This window comes from Armigeres subalbatus, chromosome 1 (genome assembly GCF_024139115.2).
Source record: "Armigeres subalbatus isolate Guangzhou_Male chromosome 1, GZ_Asu_2, whole genome shotgun sequence".
Lineage (NCBI taxonomy): Eukaryota > Metazoa > Arthropoda > Insecta > Diptera > Culicidae > Armigeres > Armigeres subalbatus.
The window spans coordinates 98,572,259-98,599,405 of record NC_085139.1 but is presented as its reverse complement, the minus strand read 5'-3'; the positions used below and the strand labels follow the sequence as shown (position 1 = coordinate 98,599,405).

Genomic DNA, 27,147 nt, shown 5'->3' with positions numbered 1-27,147 from the left:
ACCACACTTTCTTGTAAACAATTCTTATCTCTGATGAAGAAAAGTCTACTAAATTAGATAAACAAATATATTCTGAATTCACCCAAAGACTCCTCATTTTGAGGTTCTGATCTTTGATTCCAAGGCCAAGTTGGAGCGAATTCTGGCAAATTAATCATAAGTCACATCCGCTTCTGTCTGGAAGCCTACGTTCTCAGTGACGCGCTGTGATCAAATCACCGGAATGAGAAACTCATCACAAATGGAAATTCTGGCGCGAATCATTTCGGTGGCAATTCCCAAGCCACGGTGATGGCGATTGATGGCCAACCCAACGGCAGTGAGATATCGGTCAACATGTAGACAATCGAATACATTGAATCGCTCTTTCATCGAGTACATGAATGTCGATGATGTCGAGGGAGGCTTGGCTGCGAACCTGTTAGCAAAATAACATTTGCCTGAAAAGTCAAGACGAATCGATACAAAACTCACCGTGACCTTTTCTTTAACGTCGTCTGCCGTCTCAGCCAGGAGCAGGATGTGGGTGCGACAGACTATATGCTACTCTGGCAGCCTATTACTAGGGGAAGTGCACCGGTTTTGGCCACCTTAGTGCCTAATTTGGCCAACCCTGAAAAATACATATTTTTACAAAATAATCGGTCAGTTAAAAGCAGCGTAGAAATGTGAAAGATATATCTCTTGTTGGAACTAATAAAACCCTCGTGAATTGCTTAATTTTTGGAGCTATTCACAAAATTGGGCAAAATAGGAACATAGCCAAAACCGGTACAGTTTCCCTATCGGTTACCTGAACGACTTCGATTTGTCTGATGATGTTGCTATGCTACGCAACGACCCTCTGATAGGCAGAGGAAGATGAACGATGGCCTCTACGGCTGGTCACACCATCAACGACAACATGACCTAATCGTTGGATATGAACACGAACAACCCCTCAACGCAACGCAACGCTACAATAGCCAAGCAAGCAGTAGAGAATAATTTCGAATACTCCCAATATCATGGCAGCTAGTTAGCGTGGAATAGCGGAGTTAAGATCGATATGAAAACACGGATCAAGTAGGCCAGGGATGTCGAAGTTAGCCCCCAAGTACTCCAAGAGGTATTCAGAACCCATAAGTGAGTGAGTGTCATCAACAAAACTACAAAAGATTACCCACGTTCACTTTTTAATCAATTTTTAAACTCATACTCTTACAATATTTCCCCGGGATCCCGGGAAACTCGAATCTCGAGTTCATCTTTACCAGCTCTTCGTACTCCATGACAAATGTTTCCTCGAAGCCCACCTTGGCGGCCGGAATTTGCGAGCCAATAGCCGTAAACACCGTCGAAGTCAGTTTCAGTCCCACGGCTTTGCACAGCGGGATCCGTGCCCGGAGAATTTCCGTCGCCAGACCTCGGCCACGGTACTTGGGCATAACGGAGAGTCCCATCGCCGACAGATATTCGTCCACCTGGTACCGTTCGAACACGTTGCTCTTGGTGGAGAAATACATCACCGCATCGAATACGTCCTGCCAGCGGTCACCTTTGGGCTAAATCGAAAAATAATCGTCTGATATTCATTTGGAAAAAATCAAAAACCAAAAATCCAAGTTGGGGTACTTACAGCGTAATCCTTTTTGTCATCCTTGCAGGAGACAAATGTCATGTTGAGTCCTGCGATCTCATCAGAGCCTTCGCGGTAGCAGACTAATGCCACTCGATGCTTAACCAGTTCACGCCATATTTCTCCGATTTCCTGCACGCTTACCGGGTCTTCGGCCAGTTCTGTGAAAAAATACGTAATTTAATGTTAAGCGTTTTCAAGGAAAATCAACAATTGAAAACCCTCTAATATTTATTCGAATATTGTATTTATATCCTTGTTAAGTAATATCAGTATTTTAATAATAACATAAACTTCACAAAGGGGCCATTGTTTTAATTAAACAAATTCCAAAATTTGGACATATCAGATAATTCGAAAAATATCGATGAATTGAGATAAAATTGACACATTGCAAATAAACATTTTTCTAAAAACTAGACAAATAAATCAATCTCACCCTGAATGCTTCCTGTAACTCGTAAAGTAAAAGAGCTTCGTAAAAGTTTGTCGGTGGCATGTATGGGAGTGCCACTGCTGCAGTGTTGTGGAGCTACCACTGACTGTGAAAATTGTCTTATCCTGATTCGCAAATGTTGCGAGAGGGAATAAATAGGCAGTTGTCTGTTTGTCGTTAAGATGATGTTGGAGTCGGACCCAATTATACTAATAATTAAGCTAAGTGTGAATAAAATGGAAATTTCAATTACAGCCTTTATGCGTATCTTTCGAGAACAGACAAGTTCATGTTAACATTTTTTGGTCCTTCAAGCCGGATCTAAAGGCCAAACTACGGTCGGAAAGCGCTAAAAGGTACCGTTATAAGTACAAAGTGTTGCCCAGGCGTTGGCACGGTGCTCCTGATATATATCAGTTACGTCTTAAAAGGGCGTAACTCCAAAACGGGCCCTACGATTTTTTTCAAATTTCGTCCAGAGATGCAGTATAGCCCCAGAATTCAGCTCCGGGTATTAGTTTTGATGGAGAATTTTTTTTGTTAATAACGGTCAGGGGAGCACCGTGGTTGGTCAATGGTGTGACGTGTACACTTCAGTGTAGAATTATGTTATCACTGCCGGTGGGTGAAGAAAAATTCAGCGCATTTGGTCGACGAAGTTTTGCGCTTGGGAGAATGTCAAAGCGTCCACTACTCTATTATGTGTAGAAGAAAACATTTCGTGATCATCTTGGGATAATCTGCGGTCATCGAGCAGGTTATTGAACCCCAAATAGCCGCCATCGTCGAAGCTGTTTTCTTTAAAGGCTGCCAACGGAAAGCTCTTTGCTGGACTGGAGTGGTTCTTTAAATCAAATGTAAAGGTTATTCCAACCAAATTGAAATCAACTTTATTTGGTTAATGAAAGTTGATTGACTTTTTCGAATTATGTAAGTCATTGTGACATTTGGTGAGAAACGGTACATAATTCAAACCGCTCGTGCCCTTGATTGTGTTACCGCGTAGGATAGGGTATTTGTTCACTACAGGAAGGAGCAATACGTTCGACTAAAACAAACCTTTCCCGTCGATTTCTTCGTTGCGAAAGCTAATACACCCCGACGGGAAGGATCTGATTCGCTCGGTTTCGCGATGAAAAGAAGATTCGACGGAAACGAGATTCGTTTTGATTTCCTACCGTTTACGTACGTTTTGCGTGAGTGTGCTCGCCGACAATGCTGCCCAATGGAAAAAAAAATCTCGTGGATAAGGTGGTCTAGGGAAAATTTTTGATCTCTATGCGAAAAGCGGTTGATTCGGCGGTCATCGCTGATTTCGATCCAGTGCGTGACAGGTGTTCAACTGCAAGTGAGAATCGACTCCCTAAATTAGATGAATGCTGTGTTTGTGGAGGTTCAGAAAATTAATGAGCGGCTAGATAGCGAAGATCTGGTGAAACACCTTGCCGAAAGCATCGAGCATCGAGTAGGGCAAAAGAACTCCTGATTTCAAAACTTCCCACCAAAGGTAAGCAAAGGCAACTGAATGCTTTGTTTGCCGCCTCACCAGTCAACTACCACCTCCGCTCACTGCAGATCGACCTTTCACGTTTCACTAGGGATTTCATTACTATATAAGGTCATTTGGCTGAAGAAAACGTTTGGCCGATTAGGTCATTTGGACGAAAATGCCACTCGACCGAATTGGTCGATTGACAGAAAAGGGCCATTTGACCAGGGGGGAAAATGAAAGGGCCAAATTAGAACAGCAATGTCGAGTTCGGGTCGGGTACGGGTTTGTGAGATGATAAAATGTCGGGTCTGGGTCGGGTACGAGTTTAACAAATAAAATATTGATTTTTTTTAAATTCGTTTCTGGTAATTTTAAGGTTTGTTCGTCGTTTAGGCCTATACCCTTTTGGGTGTAAAAAGAAATATAAAATATCTAGTTTAAGTTTTCCGCCAAAAAATTAGTTCGGGTCCAGCTCGGGTTTAAGGCTCACTCTAACTTTCGCCTACTCAGTGACAGAGTAAAATTTATTGATATCTCTTTTCTTCCCACGGAAATTTTACTCTATTTCCGTCAAAACCAGGATTACTCATAGTTTTGAGTTGTCCTGCTTTTGACGGAAATTGGGTAAAATTTCCGTGGGATAGAGAGAGAGAGCAATACAATTTTACTTAGTCACTGAGTAGGTGAAAGTTAGCGTGTATCTAAATCGCACTCGGGTAAGGCTCGGGTTTACAAAATGTGAAACCCGACCATCTTTAATTTTTGTCCCATCTCAGAAAAAAATATCTGAAACATAATTTAGAAACTCGTTCAAACTCTTCCCCCTTTCAAATCAAGCGGTAAAAAAGTAGAGTGCAATAAAATGGGGGGTTGGTTTCGGATCACCCCGACTTTCAGAAAATGACGCGCTGTTCAACAGAGGATTGATCAAAGTAAGCCTTGCGCCTGGTTGGCTGTATTTATTTGCTGACAGCAGTTTTTCTCGCTCCCAATATTTTTGTTTGGCTGAGCTCGCCCCCCCCCCCCTCGCCCCTCTACTTTCGTAGTTTAGAACTCGATTAGGTACCTTTCTACTTTCGCTTTTCATTGAAAAAAATGATTTTTTTCAAGTAGGGCAAAAGACCCAATAGTGGAGGAACTTAGCACGTTCCAACTTTAATTTCTCCATAACACCTAATCCATACTTCATTTCCCTTACCTTAAGAGTGCATCCGAAAGCTCATTATCTCTATTTTATTCAAAGCGTGTCATAATTTCATCAGAATCCTTTATTGTTACCTAAAATCAATCCTCCAATTATTGGTACAGTGTTCCAATAGTTGCGGTATTTTGTTATTCGCGTTCCTATAGTTGCGAATCCCATAAGTTTTATACGGGATTCGCAACTATTGGAACACTACCGCAACTATTGGTGCAAGGAAAAGAAAAAAATAAAGTTTTTTAAAGATACTTTACCAGTTTAAATGAGCTTCCAATGTTATTTTTGTTTCCATCGTGTTATGACAGGTCGACTAATTGATCGGTGATGTGGGTTACTGCGTTTAATTTGTAAATTCCTTGCAAACCGTACTACCGCAACTATAGGAACACCTACGACTATCGGAACTGTTACCCTATATATTTGTTTTGAAACAAAGATTGGATGATTCGTCACAACAAGTGTCGACGCATACTTTTAAAATGTATTGTTTTAACATGTTATAAACCTCAAGTGGAAACCATAATGATGATAAGATTAAAAAGATTTAAATATAACACGGTGTCTCTAAGGGGAACTATGATTTTTAAAGAATCAGTTTCTCTGAGACACCCATTACGTGGAGGAATATGGTCTCCTCTTTCATGTCGTGTGCAAACTAAAAGGTTCTATGGGAGGATCTAGAACAAATTTAATTTTTTTTTTCGGTATTTTTAGTGCAAATTGCATATAAATCTAATCCACCACCACCAAAAATGTGTGGAAACATGGCCGCCGATAGAACATTTCACAATTGCGCTTACGTGAAAGAGGAAAATTTGTGCTATCGTGTGGTGCGTGTTTCGGAGAGGTTGATTTTTTTTGACGTAGGACTTACGTCTCTCTTTACTAAAACGGGTGTCATTTCAAAATATTCAAATCGATCGCGTTACGCTGTGTTGAAAGATTTTAAACGTTAATAGCGTTCGTCTCAGTGGACGAATTTCTGCGGTAAGCCCCTCAATCGACAGATTTCAAGTATGCCTTCCATGTCCATGCTTGATAAGACCCGAAAAACTTGTTTAAATAGGCATGAAACTGTTTTCAATGAAAAACATTCAGATCAAGGGAACCTATAAATATGGGTACCGCATAATTCTTCCATCATTCCATTACCACGATCTGATTGGTGCAGACACCAGCGAATGAGCAGCCGGGGTCTGGGTCTGCCGAGAAGGGAATGAAGTCTGCACCGACCGCTTTTTCGGCTCGATACCTTCGAAGCAACCATCATCAGCCGAAATCTAGCCAGTATATCAGCAGTCCACCCTACAGACCCGACAAAGAAGCAATGATGAGCAGCTACCGGCCGCAGCACCCAGATCGAGCCGAAACCGGCCGGCATCGGTGATGAGCCGAGACAGGCTGAAGAAAAGCCACATGATGCAGCATGTATGTCAAAAAAACAAACGGTTCTTCAGAGAGCCAATAATAGAGATCAATATCAATGCTTTCAATACCCTTCGGGATAGAAATTGTACTTGGGTGCCAAATCCAATATTCTAGAGATAAAATTTTATGCGTGATTTTCATAAATTGCGTCAAAACTAACAGTGGATAATTTTTCTGATTTAACCGCGAAGTGGACGAAGGACTTCGCTTGACCATGCCTTTAAAGATTCATAAGATGTCCAAATCTCTCACATAACCTTATTTGGATAAAAAACACCGATAACAGCTCAAACATTAATAAACTATCAATCGATTTTATATCAAATGTGGGTTTTTTGTCGATGATAAAAAAAATACGTAGAAAAGCTTTGTTTGATACTGACCGTACACAAAGCAAACGTGACTGAATGATCGTCCCATGTCTTATCACCTGAAATCTCATGTCCGGGTGTTTCCTTCCATCTACTACTAATAATGTTGTCTCAGAAAAGAACACGTACTTCTCACCTAAACTGCAACTCTAAGCTCGCTTGCCCGGCTTATTGGCCTGTATCAAGCGAAAAGTCCCGTTAGGAAATAGACGCCATCAGCGAGCACCAAGCGTAAAAAAGAAGAAGCCCTTCTCGAACGCGTTGATGATGATGACGATTTGGCTGTAAAAAAAAGCGGGATACAGGACACTAGCTGATTGGCCCACCAATTGGGAAGCAGAGAAGATTCAAAATAAGGTATATAAGAAAAATGCATTCGCTCGCAGAGCATTCAGTCTTTTTTATACCATCACTAGAAATTCGCGGTTATTTGAGAAGATCATTTCCTTACTTTTCGCACTTAGCCGAAGCAAACAGCCTTTTTCAAGGCTCTAAGAGTTAAAAATAATGTTCTCCTTCAGTCGCTATCGCACGGATTAGAAGGCTCTTCAGAGGAAGGGCTGAGATACATCCTCTAGAGATACATCTCTACATCCCCTGCTGAGGCAACTTGTGGGAAGGTTGCCACTGTCGAGGCTAATATTTCGTGACCGGGCAGATACCTCCTGAATTTTTTTTGATGGTTCTTGTTCGAGGTAGATTTGATTTATGTGTCGGTTTGATGAGAAGATTTTGCCAAGGAATGGTATGCAACGCCGATTATTTATCCAAAATAGTTGATGTGAGAAATTTGGACATATTATGTATCTTGAAGGCATGGTCAAGTCAAGTCCTACGTCCACTTAGCGGTTATGTCAAACTCGATGTCACAGACATTACCCACTGTTCGTTTTTAAGATGAGCCTCTTTGGACAAAGACTCAAAGTGATAAAATCAAGTTTCACTTATTTTCATTTTTTTTTTGTATTAAAATATTCATTGAACAGTTTGGCATGTGGCATCTGTGGATCTGGAGATGCAGAGGTGATCTCGGTCTCTAGTAGCAATGGCTGTCGCCCCAACATTCCTTCCTTTTCCAGATGACCGTAAGGACGTAGCCGGCGCCGTTATTGATTATTTAATGTCTTGAATTCTCAATCTGTGCACATTGAGGTTGGAATGCTAATTGCAAGCCCCAACTTTTGGTTCCCTGTGCAATTTTGATTGTTCTGATCAATCACGGAGTAGCAACTACGAATTGTACGGTCATCAAGTTCAAGCTCAAGCTTAAACAAATGACGCGCCATCCAACAATACCAGCTCATACTATCTAACTCAAGTAGCGTGCAACATAGCCAAGACCGGCCAAGACCAGAAGCAAGAAGGATAACCTATCGTTCAATTCCTCAATGCACGCTAAAAATATTTTACCGATATCTCCTGTGCTAAGAAATCAATTCGAACACAATATGGCGTAGTCAAAACACAATATGGCTCGAAACCTCCGAAAAACACAACCTTGGAATATGCCTGCCTACGTCTAAATTAGTAGTGCTGTGGTAGTATTCTACTGACAATACAGGCATACTCGACGACGGCGCCATCTGTGAGATAGGCCGGGGGTCGGTTTGGCAACACTCCCCTAACGGGGAAGAGTCGTTTGGCTGAAAGGATCGTTTGATCGAAAGGGTCTGTTACGTACAGAATTAGAATGTTGCATCCAAAGATGCACCTCACTAAGCAATCAGATAGGCAGCAGCAAAACAGACAATACGAGTGTGTTTCATCGTCGTATATTCCTTTTCACACTATATCTATTGCGTATGTAAATGCGTACCAGCGAGTCAGGTCAAAGTATAGGTAGCTGTTCGGCAGCTAACTGCCGTCGCGTCGATCACAGTGATCGCAGCCAAGCATGGAAAGCATCATTCGCGCAGCGTTCAATTTGAAATCATTAATGAACATACCTCTGCTGTGACAAACAATCATAGCAACCAAGCATGTGGAGAGTTTCGCATTCATGCGAAAAGAGAAGAACAAAACATAAACATGAAAGAGTTGACAGTTTTCATTAATGATTGTGTTCATCTGTTGATTCATTCTTGCTCTACACAAAGCACTCCACGATTGCCTGTTAAAACAATCATAAGTGAACGCATTCGTTGAATCACGATGATTGTTTCGAAAGCATTCGCGGATTGCTAATTGCTTGCGTTATTTGGTCACCTTTTTGGTTTTATCCGAACAAGTAAGTACTTTTCAATTTCAATAGTCAACTCGCTTTATAACCGTAGCGTGTGAATTTCAGGATGAAACGTCAAATTGAAGCAGCTAGAGCTGAGAGAGAAGGTATCGATTCTCGATACGTCGCGTCCTGGTCCGTCGACGAGCGCTGCGAAGCCTGTTCGTTTCAATCTATTGAAGCATTGGGTGAGCCAGAAGTTCGTAAGCCCCGAACTCTACAGAGTTTCAGTGATTGTACTATCAGTTTCGGCCACTCAAGTTTCTGTCGAACGAGCTTTCAGCGCCCTGAAGCTGGTGCTAAACGATCGAAGAATGAACCTCACGCCCGCTGCTGTGGAAAATTATCTGCTGCTGAAACTCAATCCAGATCTGCTTCCTCAAATCGCTGCCATTATTGAAGGAGAAGAATCGTAGCTCGCCTACAGTTTGCTCTATTATAATCAACGTTTCATTTTCTCCCATTTCCTGTTAATTCTAGCGGAACCTTGGCTGTGGAATTATGACCATTTCATGAAATCATTAATACATTCAATTTTGTTCTTGTGATATTTCTTTAAATATTTCCGAATGTTACGTTTTTATTCCATATAGTAAAGCAAGAGAGTTTTTGGTGCAAAAGGGAGGCTGGATAGACTATATCCTTTGGAAGACTTGCTGCTCCTCGAAGAGAATAGAATTTTGTTTCAAATAGTTTCGGTGCATGATTCCATAGTTTTATTCGGTGCAAACATATGCATATTCTCAAAAAATCATGAAAAACGAGCCGGCATATTTTGGTTCCCGGACGTGATCAGATGGGTAGGTTCTCCCGATGGAGTTTCATAGCAAAATGTTTACATTGTGCTGTAAAAATGCAAAAATGGCTGGAGGGTCCACTATTGGTTGGGGGTCCACTATTGGGCACTTTACCCTATATAAATTCCTATTTTGGAGTTTTGGTGTACAACGGAAATTGTCCCGTCACTGGTTCCACCGGGGCACTCCAGAGGGTCCCGGAGGTTACCAAAGGCGTCCGTGGTCCTCTTCGAAAAAAAAAACAAAATATGTCGATTCTAGAAAAATCATGAAGAAAGAACCGTCACATGCCAGGTTTTGGTGTTAATCTGAAATTGTTACCCATCGCCGGTTTCCTTAAGTTACTCTAGAGGTTTCCGAACGAGGCCAATAGGGTCAATAATTCTCTTTGGCACAAAAATATGCACATTCTTAAAAAAAACGTGAAGAATGAGCCGTCACACGGAATTTGTTGATGTAAAATTAATATTTTCCCGTCACCTGTTCACCCGAGGTACCCCGGCGAGGTTCCCTGACGTGGGCAATAGGGTCCATTATCTTTTTCGGCACAAACAAATGCATGTTCTTGAAAAAATCATGAAGGAAGAGCCGTCAGGATTGTCACCTATTACCAGTTTCCCAAGGACACTACAGAGCTTCCCAGACGTGGCCATGGTGCTCATCGAAAAAAAAAACATATGCATGTTCTTGATAAACTATGAAAAATGAGCCGTCACACGGGATGTTTTTGGTGTAAAACTATAATTATCCCGTCACCGGTTCCACCGGGGCACATCGAAGTTGTTCAATGCGTTCAATTTTCATATTACGGCAGTGGAGTCCTTCTTCCTATTTTACACAAACTTATGCAACAAATTTCAAAAAACATGAATATCAACCAATTCTTTATATATTTTGTTATGAATAAAAATGTTATTGCATGCATTGCTCCCCAAAAAACTGTCCCGTGAAACCTCAAGGATGCAATCTTGCAATCAAATTCCAATAAACAGATTGAATCACGTGTGAACCTTCACGCAAAAATCTTCTGATTCAATTTTCGGCTAATGATTTACGATCTGCTTGAATCACGTAGTGTGCTGTCATTCATTCTCTCAGTTCATTGCTTTGTGGAATCGCCCGTATCAAAAATCGCTTTGGTTCATTTGGAGAGATTTCACCATACTGCAAATGAACGGGAAAGCAATGATCGCATTCGTCAAGAGTCACGCGTGTGAATGAATTCTTCCATCCTTGATCGCCGCACTTAATAGAATTTTTAGTTCGCTCTTGCATATCACTCGTGCCGGTCGGGAAGAAAAAATACAGTCCATTTAATATCGCACGTTTTGTAGTTTTGTTCGTAATTAATAAATTGTCCGTCGTGTCGCAGTTAAGTTTAAAACAGTATTTTTAAAGCCAACTTCCGAAACGCGCTATTCCGCGAGTGACCCGTAGTTTGAATCTGGCCAGTGAAAAGGTTTATAACTAACATTTTTGGTCCTGATCGAGCCGGATAAGATCAATCCGCGGGACCACGTCCTGGTGAATAGTGCGCGTGGCTTGGGTTAATTGTGTGTCCGACCCATTGTCCGTCGATATTGCGCGTGAAAAGTGAACTTGTAAAATTGTATGCGGAGTGCAAAGTGTGCTCCGATCCATTGTACGGAATCGATATCCGTCTTCTGCTAGTGAGCAAATTAATTAATTATTGCGAATGGATAGCAGTTATCAAAAGTGATTTAAAATATACTGTGTGGCCGTGTATGCAGTTTGGAATCAACGTTCTTCACATCTTATGCTGAATATTGGATTTTGATGCTGCATTTCGACATTTTGGATACACCGAAGGGTTACCCTTCTAAATTCAGCTAAGTAGAGTGTGGGTGAATGTGTGGTTGAGGAGGCTTGGGCTCAGCGTGGTCTGCATGTGACGCTAGCCAAATAAAAGCGCATTGTCTAGGGGTCGTACACTTATTACGTAAGCACTGATGGGGGAGGGGGTTTGCTATTTTCTTACGCTCCAGATAAATAAAAATTAATTTGTATGGGAAAAATCTTACATGGGGGGAGGGGGTGTTGAAAAACCATGACAACATGCTTACGTAATTAGTGTACGGCCCCTAGAGTTAAATTTGCAAGCGCTCTGTTACCGTACTGTGGTGCTGGTTTGGACAAATTGAATTTTATTTGTGGAATTTTGGAGGAACAATTTTGAGTTCTCCGGTTGACTATTTAGTTCGGCACATTTGAGATTGCCACAGTTAGTGGTTGATAATTGGTTAATCCGCTCCCTTGAGGTCTCGGTCGTAGTTCAGTGCTAGTGAAGTGTGATCTTTGTGCTATTCAGAATGCCGAAGTCCAATTTGAGGCAACTGGTGAAAGAGAAGTTGAACGCAGCTTTGGCGAATGTGCAGGATTTTGTGGATAATTTTGATGCAGTTCGTGATGAAATTTTTGATCGGTTCTGTATCATTAAGGTAAACATTAATGTGCTTCTAAACGAAACCAGCGAAGAGTATGAAAGTGCGGCTGATGACGATGGTGTTGATAGCGCGAAGAATGCTCCCGTCTGCGGTGATAGTGTGCAAACATACAAGAATTTTGAAAATTCGTATTTTCGTTTGAAGTCAGCGTTGCTTGCTAAACGCCCTAGAACGAAAGTAGAGATTCCTGAACGTCAAGCTGCCTGCCAACCTTCCCGGTTGAAGTATCCGGAGCTGAAGCTTCCATCGTTTTCCGGAAAGTTGCAGGACTGGATCAACTTTCGCGATAATTTCAAATCGTTGATTCACGACAACGGTGATTTGAGTCCAATCGACAAGTTTAATTACTTGCGAGCATCTTTGAGAGATGAAGCATTACTTCAGATCAACCAAGTTCAGGTGAGCGCTGCCACCTACAACATTGCGTGGAATATTCTCGAGGCGAAATATGAGAATCATAAGCTGATAGCACACGAACATCTGAAGGCGCTGTTTTCTGTTCCAGTGATGAAGTCGGAGTCGTTTGATGCCCTAAACACCGTCCTGATGACGTTCAAGGTCAATCTTCAGCAGTTGGAAAAGTTGGGAGACAACACTGAGAACTGGAGCACAATTCTAGCATTCATGTTGTCGCAGAAACTAGATACAGCAACCCTTCGCCAATGGGAAACTCATCACAGTTCGAAGAACATTCCTCAGTATGATGCTATGACTGAATTTCTGGAAAAGCATTGCGCAATTCTGCATTCTACGTCAGGCGTCAGTTCAAGTGATCAAAGAAGACCATTCAAGAGTTCAGCAGTTCACACACTTGTTTCTGCTTCAAGTAATTGTCCAGTCTGCAATGGTGGACCGCATAGCATCGAACAGTGTCGTCGTTTTGACAAACTATCCACAGCTATTATTTGCCACACCATGCAGTTATCAAACCGGACAGTACCACAACGAAGCTCAGAGTTGTTTTTGACGCCTCATGTGCTACAGATTCTGGAGTTTCCCTGAACGACACACTGATGGTAGGACCGGTGGTCCAAGACGATTTGCTGTCAATACTGCTTCGTTTCCGCCTCCAGAAGTACGCTATAGTCGCTGACGTAGAGAAAATGTATCGAATGATCAACGTAGTCGAACAAGATCAGCCATTGCAAAGGATTCTTTGGCGAGAGTCCGTCGATCAGCCAATTCGAACGTATCAGTTGAGTACAGTGACTTACGGCACTTCGTCAGCGCCGTACTTAGCAACTCGAAGTCTGAAGAAGTGTGCCGAAGAAGGAGAACAGGCGTACCCTGCAGCAGCCAAGGTCTTAAAGCGCCATTTCTATGTCGATGACATGCTAACTGGTGCGCAATCTATCAAGAAAGGACAAAGCCTGTGTTATGATGTTTCGTCGCTACTCAGTTCTGCTGGTTTCAATCTCCGGAAGTGGCACTCTAATCAGCCAGCAATCTTAAAGGCAATTCCAAGTTATTTGCGAGACAAGCGAAAATTTTTAGACATCGATTCGTCGTCTACCGTGAAGACCCTTGGACTATGTTGGGAGCCAGTTACGGATAAGTTCTGGTTCAAAATGCTACTCTGGAAGCAGTCGTTATCAATTACGCAACGCATCGTTCTCTCTGAATCCGCTCGTTTGTTCGATCCGTACGGATTAGCAGGTCCAGTGATTGTGCAGGCGAAGATGTTTCTCCAAGAGCTTTGGAAAAAGAAGTATTCTTGGGATGAACCGTTGAGCACAGATCTGCAGTCACAATGGCTACAATTCCGGACAAAGTTGGATCGACTGGATGCAGTTTCCGTTCCCCGCTGGATCGCATTCGACGATAATGTGATTTCAAGTGAGCTACACGGATTCTGTGACGCCTCGGAGAAAGCGTATGAAGCAGCGATCTATCTGCGTGGTAAGTGGAACCATGTACCCGGAGTTGAGAATCCGGCTGACATTATTTCGCGTGGCGTTACACCAGTACAGCTTGCCGAGAGTTCTGTTTGGTGGAATGGGCCTGAGTGGCTTCAAGAGGATTCCAATACATGGCCGAAGATGAGTGACAGCACAGTGCAGCAGTTGGAGTCAATTACGCTTGAGGAAAAGCCGTTGATAGCAGATGTAGTGCAGGAACTACCGTCTAGTGATACGTTGAACGTCCGACAAGCATCACGCAAGATGGCTACTGTTAAGTGTTACCTGTGCATATTCGTCTCCCTAATAGTCATAGCAGTCTATATAGCGATGATAGCAGATTTTACAACTGCGCCATTCTTGGCTGCCTGCCTAGAGGAAATGTTTAGTCAAGTCTAGTGGAAGAGATGGTCAACAGATTATTTGTCGGACCTTCACAACAACAAGTGGACGAGGATAAGAGACAACCTTCACATTGGAAGGATGGTCCTACTGAAAGAAGACAAGTTGCCTCCGTTGCAGTGGCACTTGGGACGAGTGACGGAGATCCACCCAGGCGCCGATGACATCATTCGAGTAGTTACAGTTCGTACGCAGTATAGAACTTTCCGTAGAGGTATCCAGAAGATTTGTATACTTCCCATCCGGGACAATCAGCATCAAGTCGAGCACGCTCAGTAGACAAGTTCGTCAAGTAAAATAAGTATTTCTGCCCCCGTTGGGGCACTTAAGGCAGCAGGCGGCAATTATTTAGCCGTTGATGTCTGGGGGCGACTCTCAAGTTACGTGCATCCCTTCTTAGTATTCAGTTGGAACCTACTGCTTTGCTTTCCTTCACTAGGGATGTGAACATCAACTGCACCTGCTCCGGACATCGTCGCTGCCAAATCGTCTGCTTGATCAGTGAGACTTCTTCAGTTGCTTTGGATCATCATAAGGCTAAGTACGCCCCCATATGGAGCAACTGTCGGCATTTTGCGGTGCATTACCGCTACGCCATGGGGGCGATCCATAAGTTACGTCGATCCGCTTTTGTGTTTGTTCTGGATCCAAATCGCTTCGTATTCTTCAACAGATCTCCTGTTCACCTGTACATCGCTAGTCATCGGTATCTACTAGCCTACTGAAGTGCAAGAGTCGCAGATCCTACCCCATCGGATGTTAGTTCCATTTTTCCATTTTTCATCAGTACAATTCATCGTGTCACCGGCAGCAGGAGCTGCACAACAGATGAGTATTCAATGCCCCCACGGGGCAACTTTGGCAACATTAGGACAGTCCGTCCGCCAGGGAGCCGAACCATAAGTTACGTGTCTCCTCTGTAAGTCCGTGTCTAGGATTACAGTCGTGTTTCATCTTCAACAGATTCGATCGGTTCATCATCGGAGTCTCCAGTGGCGAATTCCATTTCTGCTAGACGCATGACATCAGTTCACGGATTCATCGTTTACGTGATTAGGACATCGTCATCAGTGAGCTGCCAAACAGGATCGACATTTCTGTATTATGTGAAGTACTACTGCTTGTTACAATCAATGATCTGAGCATATTGTGTTATATTAAGTCAGTTAGAATGTTATTCGAATTGTTAGTTAAGTTTGTGTTGAGAAAACTCAAGGCCGCCGGCATGTTACGTACAGAATTAGAATGTTGCATCCCAAGATGCACCTCACTAGGCAATCAGATAGGCAGCAGCAAGACAGACAATACGAGTGTGTTTCATCGTCGTATATTCCTTTTCACACTATATCTATTGCGTATGTAAATGCGTACCAGCGAGTCAGGTCAAAGTATAGGTAGCTCTTCGGCAGCTAACTGCCGTCGCGTCGATCGCAGTGATCGCAGCACTTAATAGATTTTTTAGTTCGCTCTTGCATATCACCCGTGCCGGTCGGGAAGAAAAAATACAGTCCATTTAATATCGCACGTTTTGTAGTTTTGTTCGTAATTAATAAATTGTCTGTCGTGTCGCAGTTAAGTTTAAAACAGTATTTTTAAAGCCAACTTCCGAAACGCGCTATTCCGCGAGTGACCCGTAGTTTGAATCTGGCCAGTGAAAAGATTTATAACTATCAGGGTCGTTTGGCCGAATGGGTCATTTGACCGAATAGGACATTTGGCCGAATAAGACATTTGGCCGAATAGGTCATTTGAAAAGTGAGAAATTAGGAGTAAGAAGGGAGACGTCTTACTTCTCACTCCTCATTTATCACTTCTCGCTGTAAAAAGTGAGAAGCGCAAAGTGATTAGTGAGACGTCTCACTACTCACTTCGCGATCCGTTTTTTTAAAGCGAGACGTGATAAATGAAGAGTGAGTAGTGAGACGTCCCTCTTCTCATTCCTAATTTCTCACAGGCCAAACGACCCTTTCGACTAATGACCCTTTCAGCCTAATGACCCTTTCGGCCAAATGACCCTTTCGGCGTAATGGTTTGTTCGGTCTATGAATGGGTTTCGGCCAAACGACCCTTCCCCACATACAAACTGAGAAAATGCTAATAGATTATTTAGTTGAAAAGCAGGACAAGTTCCAGTTGGAATGAAGAGTCATATTTTGCACCCAATAACCTAAATATATTTTGAGTTATTTTTTCTAATTGCGTAAGTTTTGTTGCTGGTTTTCACTAAAGTTATAGAATTCGTATACGAGTAGTGTAGTAATGTAATCAAATCTTGAGCCAAACAATACTTGCCCCATTTGGTCGAAAATGCCGTTTGGCCGAAATTGTCTTTTGGCAGAAAAAGACCATTGAGCCAAACGTTCTGTTTGATCACCAATGCTGTATGGCCAAACAGATCATACGACTGTAAATGCCGTCCACTACATTTTCGACCAAACGACCATTTAGTTAAAACCACACTTTCGATCAAATGGCCTGTTAGGACAAACAAATTTTTCAGCCAAATGACCAGTTCGACCGTAAGTCACTTGAAGCAAAATGACATTTTCGGCCAGACTCGGCCCAAAAACGGCCTCAGCCAAACGTTCCATTCGGCCAAATGGAATTTGCCCTAACAGATCTTTCTTATTATTTGTTGGTTAAGGTTTGAGCATTTGGTAGTTTGTCAATTATTTATTTCAGAGGCATAATTTCAAAATGTGTAATTTGCTGAATTTTAGGCGTGACGTTTTTTCTACAACCCGGCCTAACACTTCGTTGTATTAATTCTATTAGTTACGGAGTATAAACGCTAGGAGTATAACTACCCAAACATTCAAACTATTGGGCATAACTGTAGAAACTCTGGCACAGCTGTGGCCCTCAGATCTGCTAGTTCCCAATGAGGCAATTTAGCCAAGACAAGTGGAAGCCATTTTTGTATGTTTCGCAACAAATGCGATTTTCAATTAGCATGACACCAACCTTTCGACTGCCACATTTATCGTATTCGTTAGCCGTCCAGCAATTCAATGATTGAATGTGATAACGCACACATTTCGTCAAAACCTCTTCACCGCTTGGGGACATCAGGAAGTAATTCCGCTTGCACCAAATACTGGTAATAAAAATTTGGATAGTACTAACTCTTCTTATGACAAGCAAGTTGACTAAAATTTAAACCACACCTTCAAAATAAGAAAATGTCCGAAAAATATACAATAAATAATTTCTTATGCATGTAAAATGCAGATATAAACACGTGCTTGGTTTTTATGTTATCGATTCCGAAGGACTAGTGTAAGGCCTGCCTATGCTCCTGGCTTGTTTGCATAGGAACGTCCATGAATAAAATAGCAATTGAAGACCAATTGATGGTGAAATTGCTGTGAATAACTGAATACCTGCATGGCCAGCGATTCATAATCATCTGATTGGGCTTATGGGACCCCACGTCTCCCTGCACTTTCTTATCAAAATGCAACATTTCCTGTATTAGATAATGTGTATGGAGCCAAACAATGCGACGAGCCTCATACACAGTTTCGTGTCAACAAAGTTTGCACATGCTTCGCAATCATCATTGCTGATGAACTAAAGCTTGGGTTAGACTATTCAAGTTGATTTTGCAAGTCGCTTGATATAAACACTGCTATTTGACTCACATATATTGAAAGAAAGTTGAACCTGGTCAACTTTTGTCAAGGCAGAGTTTCTCGATTAACTAATCTCAACCCAGCATAACACGATATTGCGGTTTTCTGGCATATGTTGCCAGGCTATTATATCGTACAAATATGAGCGGTAATTTGACTAATTGGTTCATCAAATTTTCAACAATGATCTTGACCTATGAATACTAACAGCAATCACTGCGTTTCCACGTAACGAATTAGTTGATCATCATGATTTATTGAGTCATTACTGTCACTGTGAGTATCAGTTTCTTAGAAACATTTCAATGCACGGTCATTACGGTCAAGCCTTCACTAACGGTCATTCCAATCCATTTAAAAAAGTACTCACTTTTCGCATGGCACATCGGTTCATCGTGAATGAATATTCCCAGCATGTGATTGATGGCCTCCTCGAAACGGTCCTCCGGTAAATCCTGCACCACGTAGTTCACCAGCTGGTCGCTGTCCACATCCTTAGCGCGGAAGGTGTGCCACACCGAAGGAAACGGAACACTCGCCGGTCTCGTCCAAACCATCCTCGTCGATCTCGCACTACTTTTCCGCAATTCCACAAGAAAATCAACGGAAAGAAAGAAAGAGTCCGCTTTGGCTTCGAGTCAAGCTGATAATGGCGATAGCGGAACCGTGCCCGGTGTTGTCAATAGAACAAGTGCTAATATTTGGCGGTTGTATTTCAGTCGTGATGGAGAGCTCCGCAAACACCAGCGTACGTGCCTAGTTAGTATAGCGCCCTGCATTAGCGGCAAACGAATGGAAATAAACCAGCATCATCAGCGCTATCATCAATTGTAGCGTCATCACGCTGGCGAGGGAGCTTGGATGATTGATAAGACAACGCTTCGGGACTGCAAGTGAGAGTGTTTCAATGTGTTGATTGAAGATGCGCGCAGCCGCCGTAGGGGCCGTACTGTTATTTAGAGAATGAGATTCTGTTCGTACAATTGAGATTCTAGATAACATCAATGATGGTATACCAATCTCTAACAAACTTGTTGAGACACTTTTTTTTTTGTTTGATGGTCCAAGCACCGTTGGGCGAAATTTTAGTTGTCTATTAATATGCTATTGACTTGCATGAAACACGAACTAATACTATCCGATTTTATTCCATCAGTTGATTATAATTGCGCAGATATGTATTTCTAGACCTCAAGTAAGGTCAGCTACCACACATTTGGTTTGACTGATAGTGGCCAGACATGCAAAACCCCGTTACTGTTGAGGACAATTAATTAAATGAGATAGTACTAATAATAGTCTTATGACAGGTGAAGTTTTCCCAAAAAGCTCTCAATTTACTATTAAAAGTTGTTAGTTAGGTTAACTGTCAACTTGCAGTTGAATAGAGGTTAAATGCTCTCCCAGACAACTAGTCGCCGCAAATCTATCGTCAGATCGCTGTCGGTAATGTCCCATTTACGATTCCATACCAACCGCGAAAGAATCGCAGGCGCCTAGCGATAGGTATTTGGGAGAACCTTAAATATTAAATACTACTAAAAAACAGAAGCGATTTCTAATTTCATACTTAACTGGGACATTGCCGCCCCGCAAATAAAAATTCATTGAGGACTTCCACTGCGGTCAAGATACCATTTTGGATTCTTATTCTTATGAAATATAGGGCTGCTTAACGATGAGTTGACTTCTAGAAAGGAGCATCTGATACAGCTCTGGTTCGTTCAAGTTCTTATCTCACACTTCCAAAGGTCGACTGATAACAAAAGACCAACAGCTAAGGGTTGCGTACTAAGCTGATAATGCCTTTTGTCCTTCTGTTCTGACATCAGATAGAGTAAGAAGGTACATCCGTCTGTTCACCAGGAGGTGTGTTTGAAAACGCGACTGCCTGGTGTCCAGCGATAAAGGTAACGCGATCCCTGTAGGTAACCAACCTTTTTGGTTTAGTTCACCATTTTCTATATAACTTTTAAACGCAATGACCGATCATTATCAAATTAAATAGTAATCAACAAGACTTACCACCTTTCGAATGTTACTTATTACGGGAAAATCGTTTGAGGATTACTATTTGAAAAGATGGTTACAATTTTAGCCATGTTTTGTGCACACACGCACGGACATACAGACATTTGCTCAGATCATCGAGCTGCGCCGATTGGTATATAACACTATGGGTCTACGAGCCTTCTGTAAAAAGTTCGCTTTCGGAGTGAAATGATAGCTTTTCGGTATCACTGCAAGGTGAATTAATTGGGTTTTTACATCTTTATTAAAAAGATTTACAGTCCTCGGCTGGCTCATCTCTAGACTAAACCCTTGTTAATCACCCTTATTCTTGTTCATGTACGAACGCGCTTTCGAACGAAAGTTGATGCGTATTCTCATTTACGCCAGCAAAATCAAATAGAGAAACGATTCGAATGAACTGCATTCGATCGAAAGTTTCGTTCGTCCCTAAACAAGAATAGAAAAAACAGAAGAGTTATGTTCAAGACACGACCACTCGACGTAAACTACGTTTGGTGCATTACCCGAGTAGCACACTTGTCACATATCAGTCACTGTGACTCATTTGGATAATTAAACTGAAATTAAACTTAAAGTGACATTTCAATAATTATCGAATAATCCTGCTCGCAGAGCAAGATTACTTTTGACAGATATTGAATCATTTTGCATCGATGTCTTATTGGAATTTCTGGGTAGCACCAGGCATTCTTATGACCGGGTTATTTGCTAATTTTCGAACTGTCACTTTTAAGTTTAATTCTCCAGACGGACCATAAATAATGTAGTGCCATAATGCTTGAATATCATAAGTTAATCCAGAGGTGAGCCAGGCAATGGCAGAAAGCCTCTTAAATAATAATATTCATCAGTTAATTGATTTGATTTTTTATGTTACAAGCCTTGATGATTGTTGGAAACAGAGATGTCCTACACAGTTGGCAAACATTCTGCTCAAAAATCACTCCATCTATTAGTGGCACTCACTGAATGAATTTTATTTAATTGTTAAAAATTGTGAAAAATAAAAGAGTTGATTTTCGCCAAATGTGTAGGACGTCTCTGGTTGGAAACGACAATTTAAAACTTCCACTTAAAAACCCTAAGTTTATTCCCCTGTGGTGTTGGATTCAACTTAGTGAGGTTAATGCACAGCAAAGCTAATTTTCTATTTCGCATTTCATGCAGAAAAGCAGCATTTATCCTATAATTAATTATTCTTCTTGTATGTATCCGCAAGCAAGCCCTACCCTGGTGTGAGTTAGAGTCTAAACAGACCTGACATGACGGCCAGGAAATGCAGAGGCCCAATAAGCCAACTGGAAAACTAATCGTTACGTACAACTTAAAACTCGAAACAATCAGGAACGACCCAGGTATTGAAAAATAGGCACTGCAAAAAAGTTGGAACATGGAACCATGGAACTGCAAAGGCCAACGGTGCGTAATTTTTTTTAAGAATTGTAATCCGAAACACGTTCACTCCTAGCAAGAATAATCACAAATGTTCCTTGAAGTTGACCTATCCAAGAAATGGAAATCAAAATCGCCCAAATGACCTTTCCCGTTGCAAATGTTGTCTCATGTGTAACATATGCCATGTCCCATAGAATTAATATTATTATAAAATATATGTAATTTTCTTAAGGATAGGAGTAAGAATTAAAATTGTTAAAAATCCCTATAAAATTGCCCGCTTGACACACCGTCACTACGTTCTATCCCCACGATACGGCTACGCGTACGCCTACGCATACGCACCGAGAGGTAGCGGAAAATGTTCTATGAAGAGGAGACGAAAAAAGGGAGTTTTTTGGGGCTGGAGAGATGAAAAGTAGGCATATCGAGTCTCTTCTGGCTTGAGCCTCCGTTCGAAGAAGGTGCGTGAAAAAGTGATTAAACGTCGTTAGCGAGAAAGTGACTAAAAACGTGCTGGTGCTTTCTACCTTAATGAAGAAGATTATACTCTGGAGAATCCGGTCGTGTATCGTCCCGACGGGGATTTGAGTTTAACAGATCGAACCCGCGAGTGTTAAGAACTAGATCGCTGAAATCGAAGTGCAAAACTAGGTCCGAACCACCTCCCAGGGTTAACTGCCCTCCACGCCAAGCGGGCAAATCATTGTGTGCGCGTAGTGTCTGAGCCGATACCCTCGTGAAGAACCCAGCGGCTAAGGACGGTGTGGGCCATCGTAGCTCCCCTTAAACTCTCATCAGGCTAGGTGCCCCTGGGATGAGACAAAGATAAGTACATGCTCTACCGCCTATTAGTACCTAAATGCTAACTTACACATTTTATTGTCGATTATTTTATTAATTTAAGGTCAATTTTTCCAAAAAAAAAAACATATTTTTTAAACCTCTAGCTGTTTTAAAAATCGAAAAAGTGCTGCACGTATGAACTGGCCTGATAATGTCTCAAAATCGGAAAAAGGCAAACGGTAGATGGGAGAAGGAATAAGGAAGAATGGAAGAAGTATACAGACGAAGGAAGAAGAAGGGAGAATGAAAAAAGGAAAGAGGAAGAAGTTAGAATAAAAATGAAGGAATGAAGAAGGAAAATAGGAGAATTAATGTAAAAGTTAAAATCTTGAAGATTGACGAAGAAATGAAAAAGAAAGAAAAGTGTTGAAGAAAAAAAAAAGAAAGAAGAACTAGATAAGGAAGAAAGAAAAAAGAAGGAAGAAGGAAATATAAAACAGAAGAAGGAAAGAATAGACGGGAAAAGAAGAAAAAAAGAAGTAAGCAAGGAGAAGGAAAAATAAAAGAGGAATAAAGAGAAAGAAGAAGAAGAATGCAGAAAGCAGAAGAAAGAAGGAAGAATGAAATAGGCAGAAGAAAGAATAAAAAAGGATGATGGTAGAAGTAAGAAGGACGAAGAAGGAAGCTAGACAGAAGAAATGGGGAAAAAGGAATTAGAAAAATGAAGAAGTAAGAAAAGAAACGAAAAAAATGACGAGAATAGAAGAGGAAAAAAGCAAAGAAAAAAAGGAAGAATAAAATCGAACGAAGAAGGGAAAAGGAAGAAGAAATGTAGAGCAGAAAGCAGGATGATAAAAGAAGAAATGAAGATGGAAGGAGAAGGAAGAAATAAGAAACAGGAAGGAACAAAGAAGAAGAAAAAATATGACGGGAGAAAAAAGAAAAAAAATGGAAAGGAAGAAGGAAGAAGTAAGCAGGGATAAAGAAAAAGCAAAGAGGAAGCAAAAAAAGAAGAATGTAGAAAGCAGAAGAAAAAAATGAATAGGGAAATTGGGAGAATGAAGAAGAAATTATTATTATTTGTCTTTATTACAGACGTTTAAACTCTAAAGAAAGAAGAAAGAAGGATAACGATGAAAGAGGCAAGAATGACGAAAGAGGAAGCTAGACGGAAGGAAAAAAGAAGAGGAAAGAAAAAAGAAAAAAGGAATTCAGAAAAGGAAGAATTAAGAAGGAAAAATGAAAACGATACAAGGACGAGAAGGACTAAAGAAGAATGAAATATGGAAGAAGAAAAAGGTATAAATATGAAATAAGGAAGAAAAATAAAGAATAACAATGAAGGGGAAAAAATAAAAAAGAAGAACAAAGGATGGATATAATTTCTTCATTCATCCTTTTTTCTTCTTCCTTTTCCATCCTTCTTCTTTATCCTTTTCTTTACCTTTTCCTCCATCTTCTTCTTTCTTCCTTCGTCCTTCTTCATTTTTTCTCTTTCATTGCTCCTTTTTCTACCTAATTTCTAGCCTTTTTCCTTAGATCTATTTTCTTTTTTTTCTTATTAATCCTTCTTTTTCAATTTTGTTTCCTTCCTACTTCTTCATTCTTCTTCTTTCATTTTAGCTTTTTCCTTCATCCTTCTTGCTTCTTTCATCGTCATTCTTCCTTTCATCTTTTATCTTCCTTTTTCCTTATTGCTCCTTCCTTTCGCTTTCAAAGAAAGAAATACAAAAGAATAAATAAGGAGGAAGGAAGATGGAGGAGAAAAGAAAAAGAAAACAGAACAAAGGAAAAAGGAAGAAATAATAAGGAGGAAAGAAGATACAAGATGAAAGGAAGAAGGAAGAATGACGATGGAAGAAGCATTAAGGACGAAGGAAGAAGAAAGAAGAAGGTGGAAGAGAACAAAATAAGAAAAAGAAGAAGTATCAAGGAAAAAGGAAAACAGAAAAAAGAAGAAAAACGGAAAAGGAAAATTGATGTAAGGAAGAAACTTGAAATAGGGAAGAAGAGAGAAGCAAGAAAACCCCAAAAAAGAAGAAGGACGAAGGAAGAAAGAAGAAAGATGAAGGAAACAAGAAAAAGAAGAAGAAAATAGAAAGAATCAAGAAGGTAGATGCGAAAGGGTAGAAGAAGGTAGGTAGAAGGTAGGTAGAAGAAATTACATCCTTAGTTAGGAGCTATAAACTATGGAAAAAGGAATAATTAAGGATTAAGAAAAGCGGAAAAAGGAAATATAAAGGAAGAAGAAGAAAGATGGGAGGATGGAAAAGGGGAAAGGAAAAAGAAAACATAAAGAAGGAAGAAAAACAAAAGAACATGTAATAAGAAAAAAGAAATATGCAAAAAGAAATAAGGAAGAAGGGAGAAAGAAGTAAAAAGGAGGAAGAAGATACAAGAAAGAAAAAATAAAAACGGAAGAAGGGAAAAGTAAGAAGAAAGGAAAATGAATTAAGGAAAAGAGAAGAAGAATGAAGGAACGCATTTCATTTTGCATATCTCACTTCTTACTTCTCTGTTCTTTCTGCTAAACTCTCACTCTTAATTTATTTAGCTTACATCTAAACATATAACACTGAATCAACAATTTTATGCTACAATACACACATCGAGGTCACATCTCTCCATCCTCTATTGCGCCCCATGCTCGCCAAGTGCTTCTGCAGTCTATACCTGGTCAGTCCACATCTCTAGCTGCGCTCTACGCCTTCTTGTACCTGCTGGGTCGAAACCGAACTCCATCTTTGCAGGATTGCTGACCGACATTCTTGCAATACGCACATCGCACCATTCCGGCTTTAGCCCCCTTCTGGATGCTGGGTTCGCCATAGAACTGGGCGAACTCGTGGTTCATCCTTCGCCGCCGTCTTCTTGCACACCGCCAAAGATGATCCTAAGCAACCGTCTTTCGAATACTCCGAATGCTTGCAAGTCCTCTTCGAGCATGGTCCAAGTTTCATGTCCGCAGAGGACTACCAGTTTTTTCAGCGTTTTGTACATGACACATTTTCTGCGGTGTGAATCTGTTTAGGCCACAGTTTCTTCTGGGACCTGTATTAGGCCTGACTTCCACAGATGATGCGCCTTCATATTTTATGCCTAACATTATCATCAGCCGTTAGCAAGGATCCAAGGTAGACGAATTCATCGACCACCTTGAAAGCATCCCCGTCTTTCGTAGCACTGCTTCGCAGGCGGGCTCTGTCACGCTTGGTTCCGCCCACAAACATGTACTTTGTCTTCGATGCATTTACCACCAGTCCAACTTCTGTTGCTTCACGTTTCAGGCTGGTGTACAGTTCTCCCATCTTTGCAGATGTTCGGCCGACAATGTCCATGTCATTCGTGGAACAAATAAACTGACTGAATCTGTTGAAAATCGTACCCCGGCTGTTACACCCGACTCTCCGCATGACACCTTCTAGCGCAATGTTGAACAACAGGCATGGAAGTTCATCACCTTGTCTTGGTCCCCGGCGCGATTCAAACACCTAACCAGAGAATGCATGATTTTATAACAATCTTGCATTAATTTCATGCAATGATTGCATTAAGCTGAGGCCCATGTCCAGATTGCATTAAGTCAATATAGCAAGCCATTGCACTGGTCACTGATCACGAGAAAAAAGAGCTAGATATGTGTTTGCGTCTACATCATTTTTGAATTTCCGTCGAGGAACGATTTTTTATATACTCCGTCAACTTTATTTGCTTACAAAAAAAAATGGCCGAAGACAAGAATTGAACCTAAAGTCCTGCCCCAAGCCTAGCGTTTTTCGACTTACGCGCTAGCTATCTGGACTATACACCAGATGAAAAAGGAGTGATAGAAGACTCGTCTTCGTCCTGTATTATGTGAATGTGATAACCATCATATAATCACAAGTAGAAGGGTAATAGAGATAGCAAAGGGTGATGTAAGTGGAATTGGCACTATGCTTATCCGCGTTCCTGTCCGTTATCAAGTTAAACAGAGTCTGGAAGACTGCTGTACACGATGCCTATATTTTTACTGGAGGAACCAACGAGAGCTGTTAAGATGTATTGATCGAAACCAAATAAACCGATTTAATGCAATGAGCTGGCGTTATAAATATAACATTCTCTTAGCGGTTTGTATGCGAAATTCGATATTTAAAACTTAATGCAAAGAATGTCACAACTTTTTGTTTTGGGTGAACGAACTGGAATGTTCGCCTGAAATCTTCACAAACTAATTAATGATATGAGTGTATTACTTCTACGTGAAGTTAAACGATTTACAATGATATGGAAATGCTAATATCATCTTCCAAACTTAAACGTACTAGCTAATGGGGGGAAGCCGGGGCTCCACTCACCAGTCCACATCATCATCCTCAAAGTTGACTAGTTGCAATTTCTCAGAAACTGATGAAAAGTGCAATACGAAAAGTCTTAATGAAATTATGATTTTTGATAAGGTGAGTTGAGTGGAGTCCTCCTTATTCTAGCGGTAAGATGCGCGGCTATAAAGCAAGAACAACTGGGTGGCTGGGTTCGATTCCCAGTGCCAATCTTAGGCAGTTTTCGGTTTCGAAATTGTCTCGACATCCCTGGGCATGAGGTATCATCGTGTTAGCCTTATGATATACGAATGCAAAAATGGTAACTTGGCTTAGAAACCTCGCGGTTAGTAACTGTGGAAGTGTTGAATGAACACTAAGCAGCGAGGCGGTTCTGTCCCTGTGGGGGATATAATGTCAATAAGAAGAAAAATAAGGATGTGAGCTGAGGCATTATAAGGTGCATTAGACTCTAGATTAACAAAACTTAAAGTTGCAACTGTTTGATTAATGTTTATTATAACAAATAGGTTTATCTTACGTTAGACAGTAAAAGTTTAAATTAAAATTATATATATTCTTCAACGGTACTTTGTCGCGTTCGCGTTAACATCGCTATAAATGTATCGATGGAGAGACAATGTCATTGTCATATGACACACAC

General features: G+C 41.1%; 1 protein-coding gene across 1 annotated transcript; it reads right to left on the bottom strand.

The window, feature by feature from the left end:
* Positions 1 to 1,158: 1,158 nt before the first annotated feature.
* LOC134227318 (uncharacterized) lies at positions 1,159 to 18,735 on the bottom strand. The gene is made up of 3 exons (XM_062708746.1): positions 18,335 to 18,735; positions 1,619 to 1,779; positions 1,159 to 1,544 (listed from the first exon to the last, which is right to left on the bottom strand). The coding sequence occupies exons 1-3, from the start codon at positions 18,519 to 18,521 to the stop codon at positions 1,176 to 1,178; spliced, it is 717 nt and encodes a 238-aa protein (XP_062564730.1). The 5' UTR covers positions 18,522 to 18,735; the 3' UTR covers positions 1,159 to 1,175.
* Between the last annotated feature and the right edge of the window lie 8,412 nt (positions 18,736 to 27,147).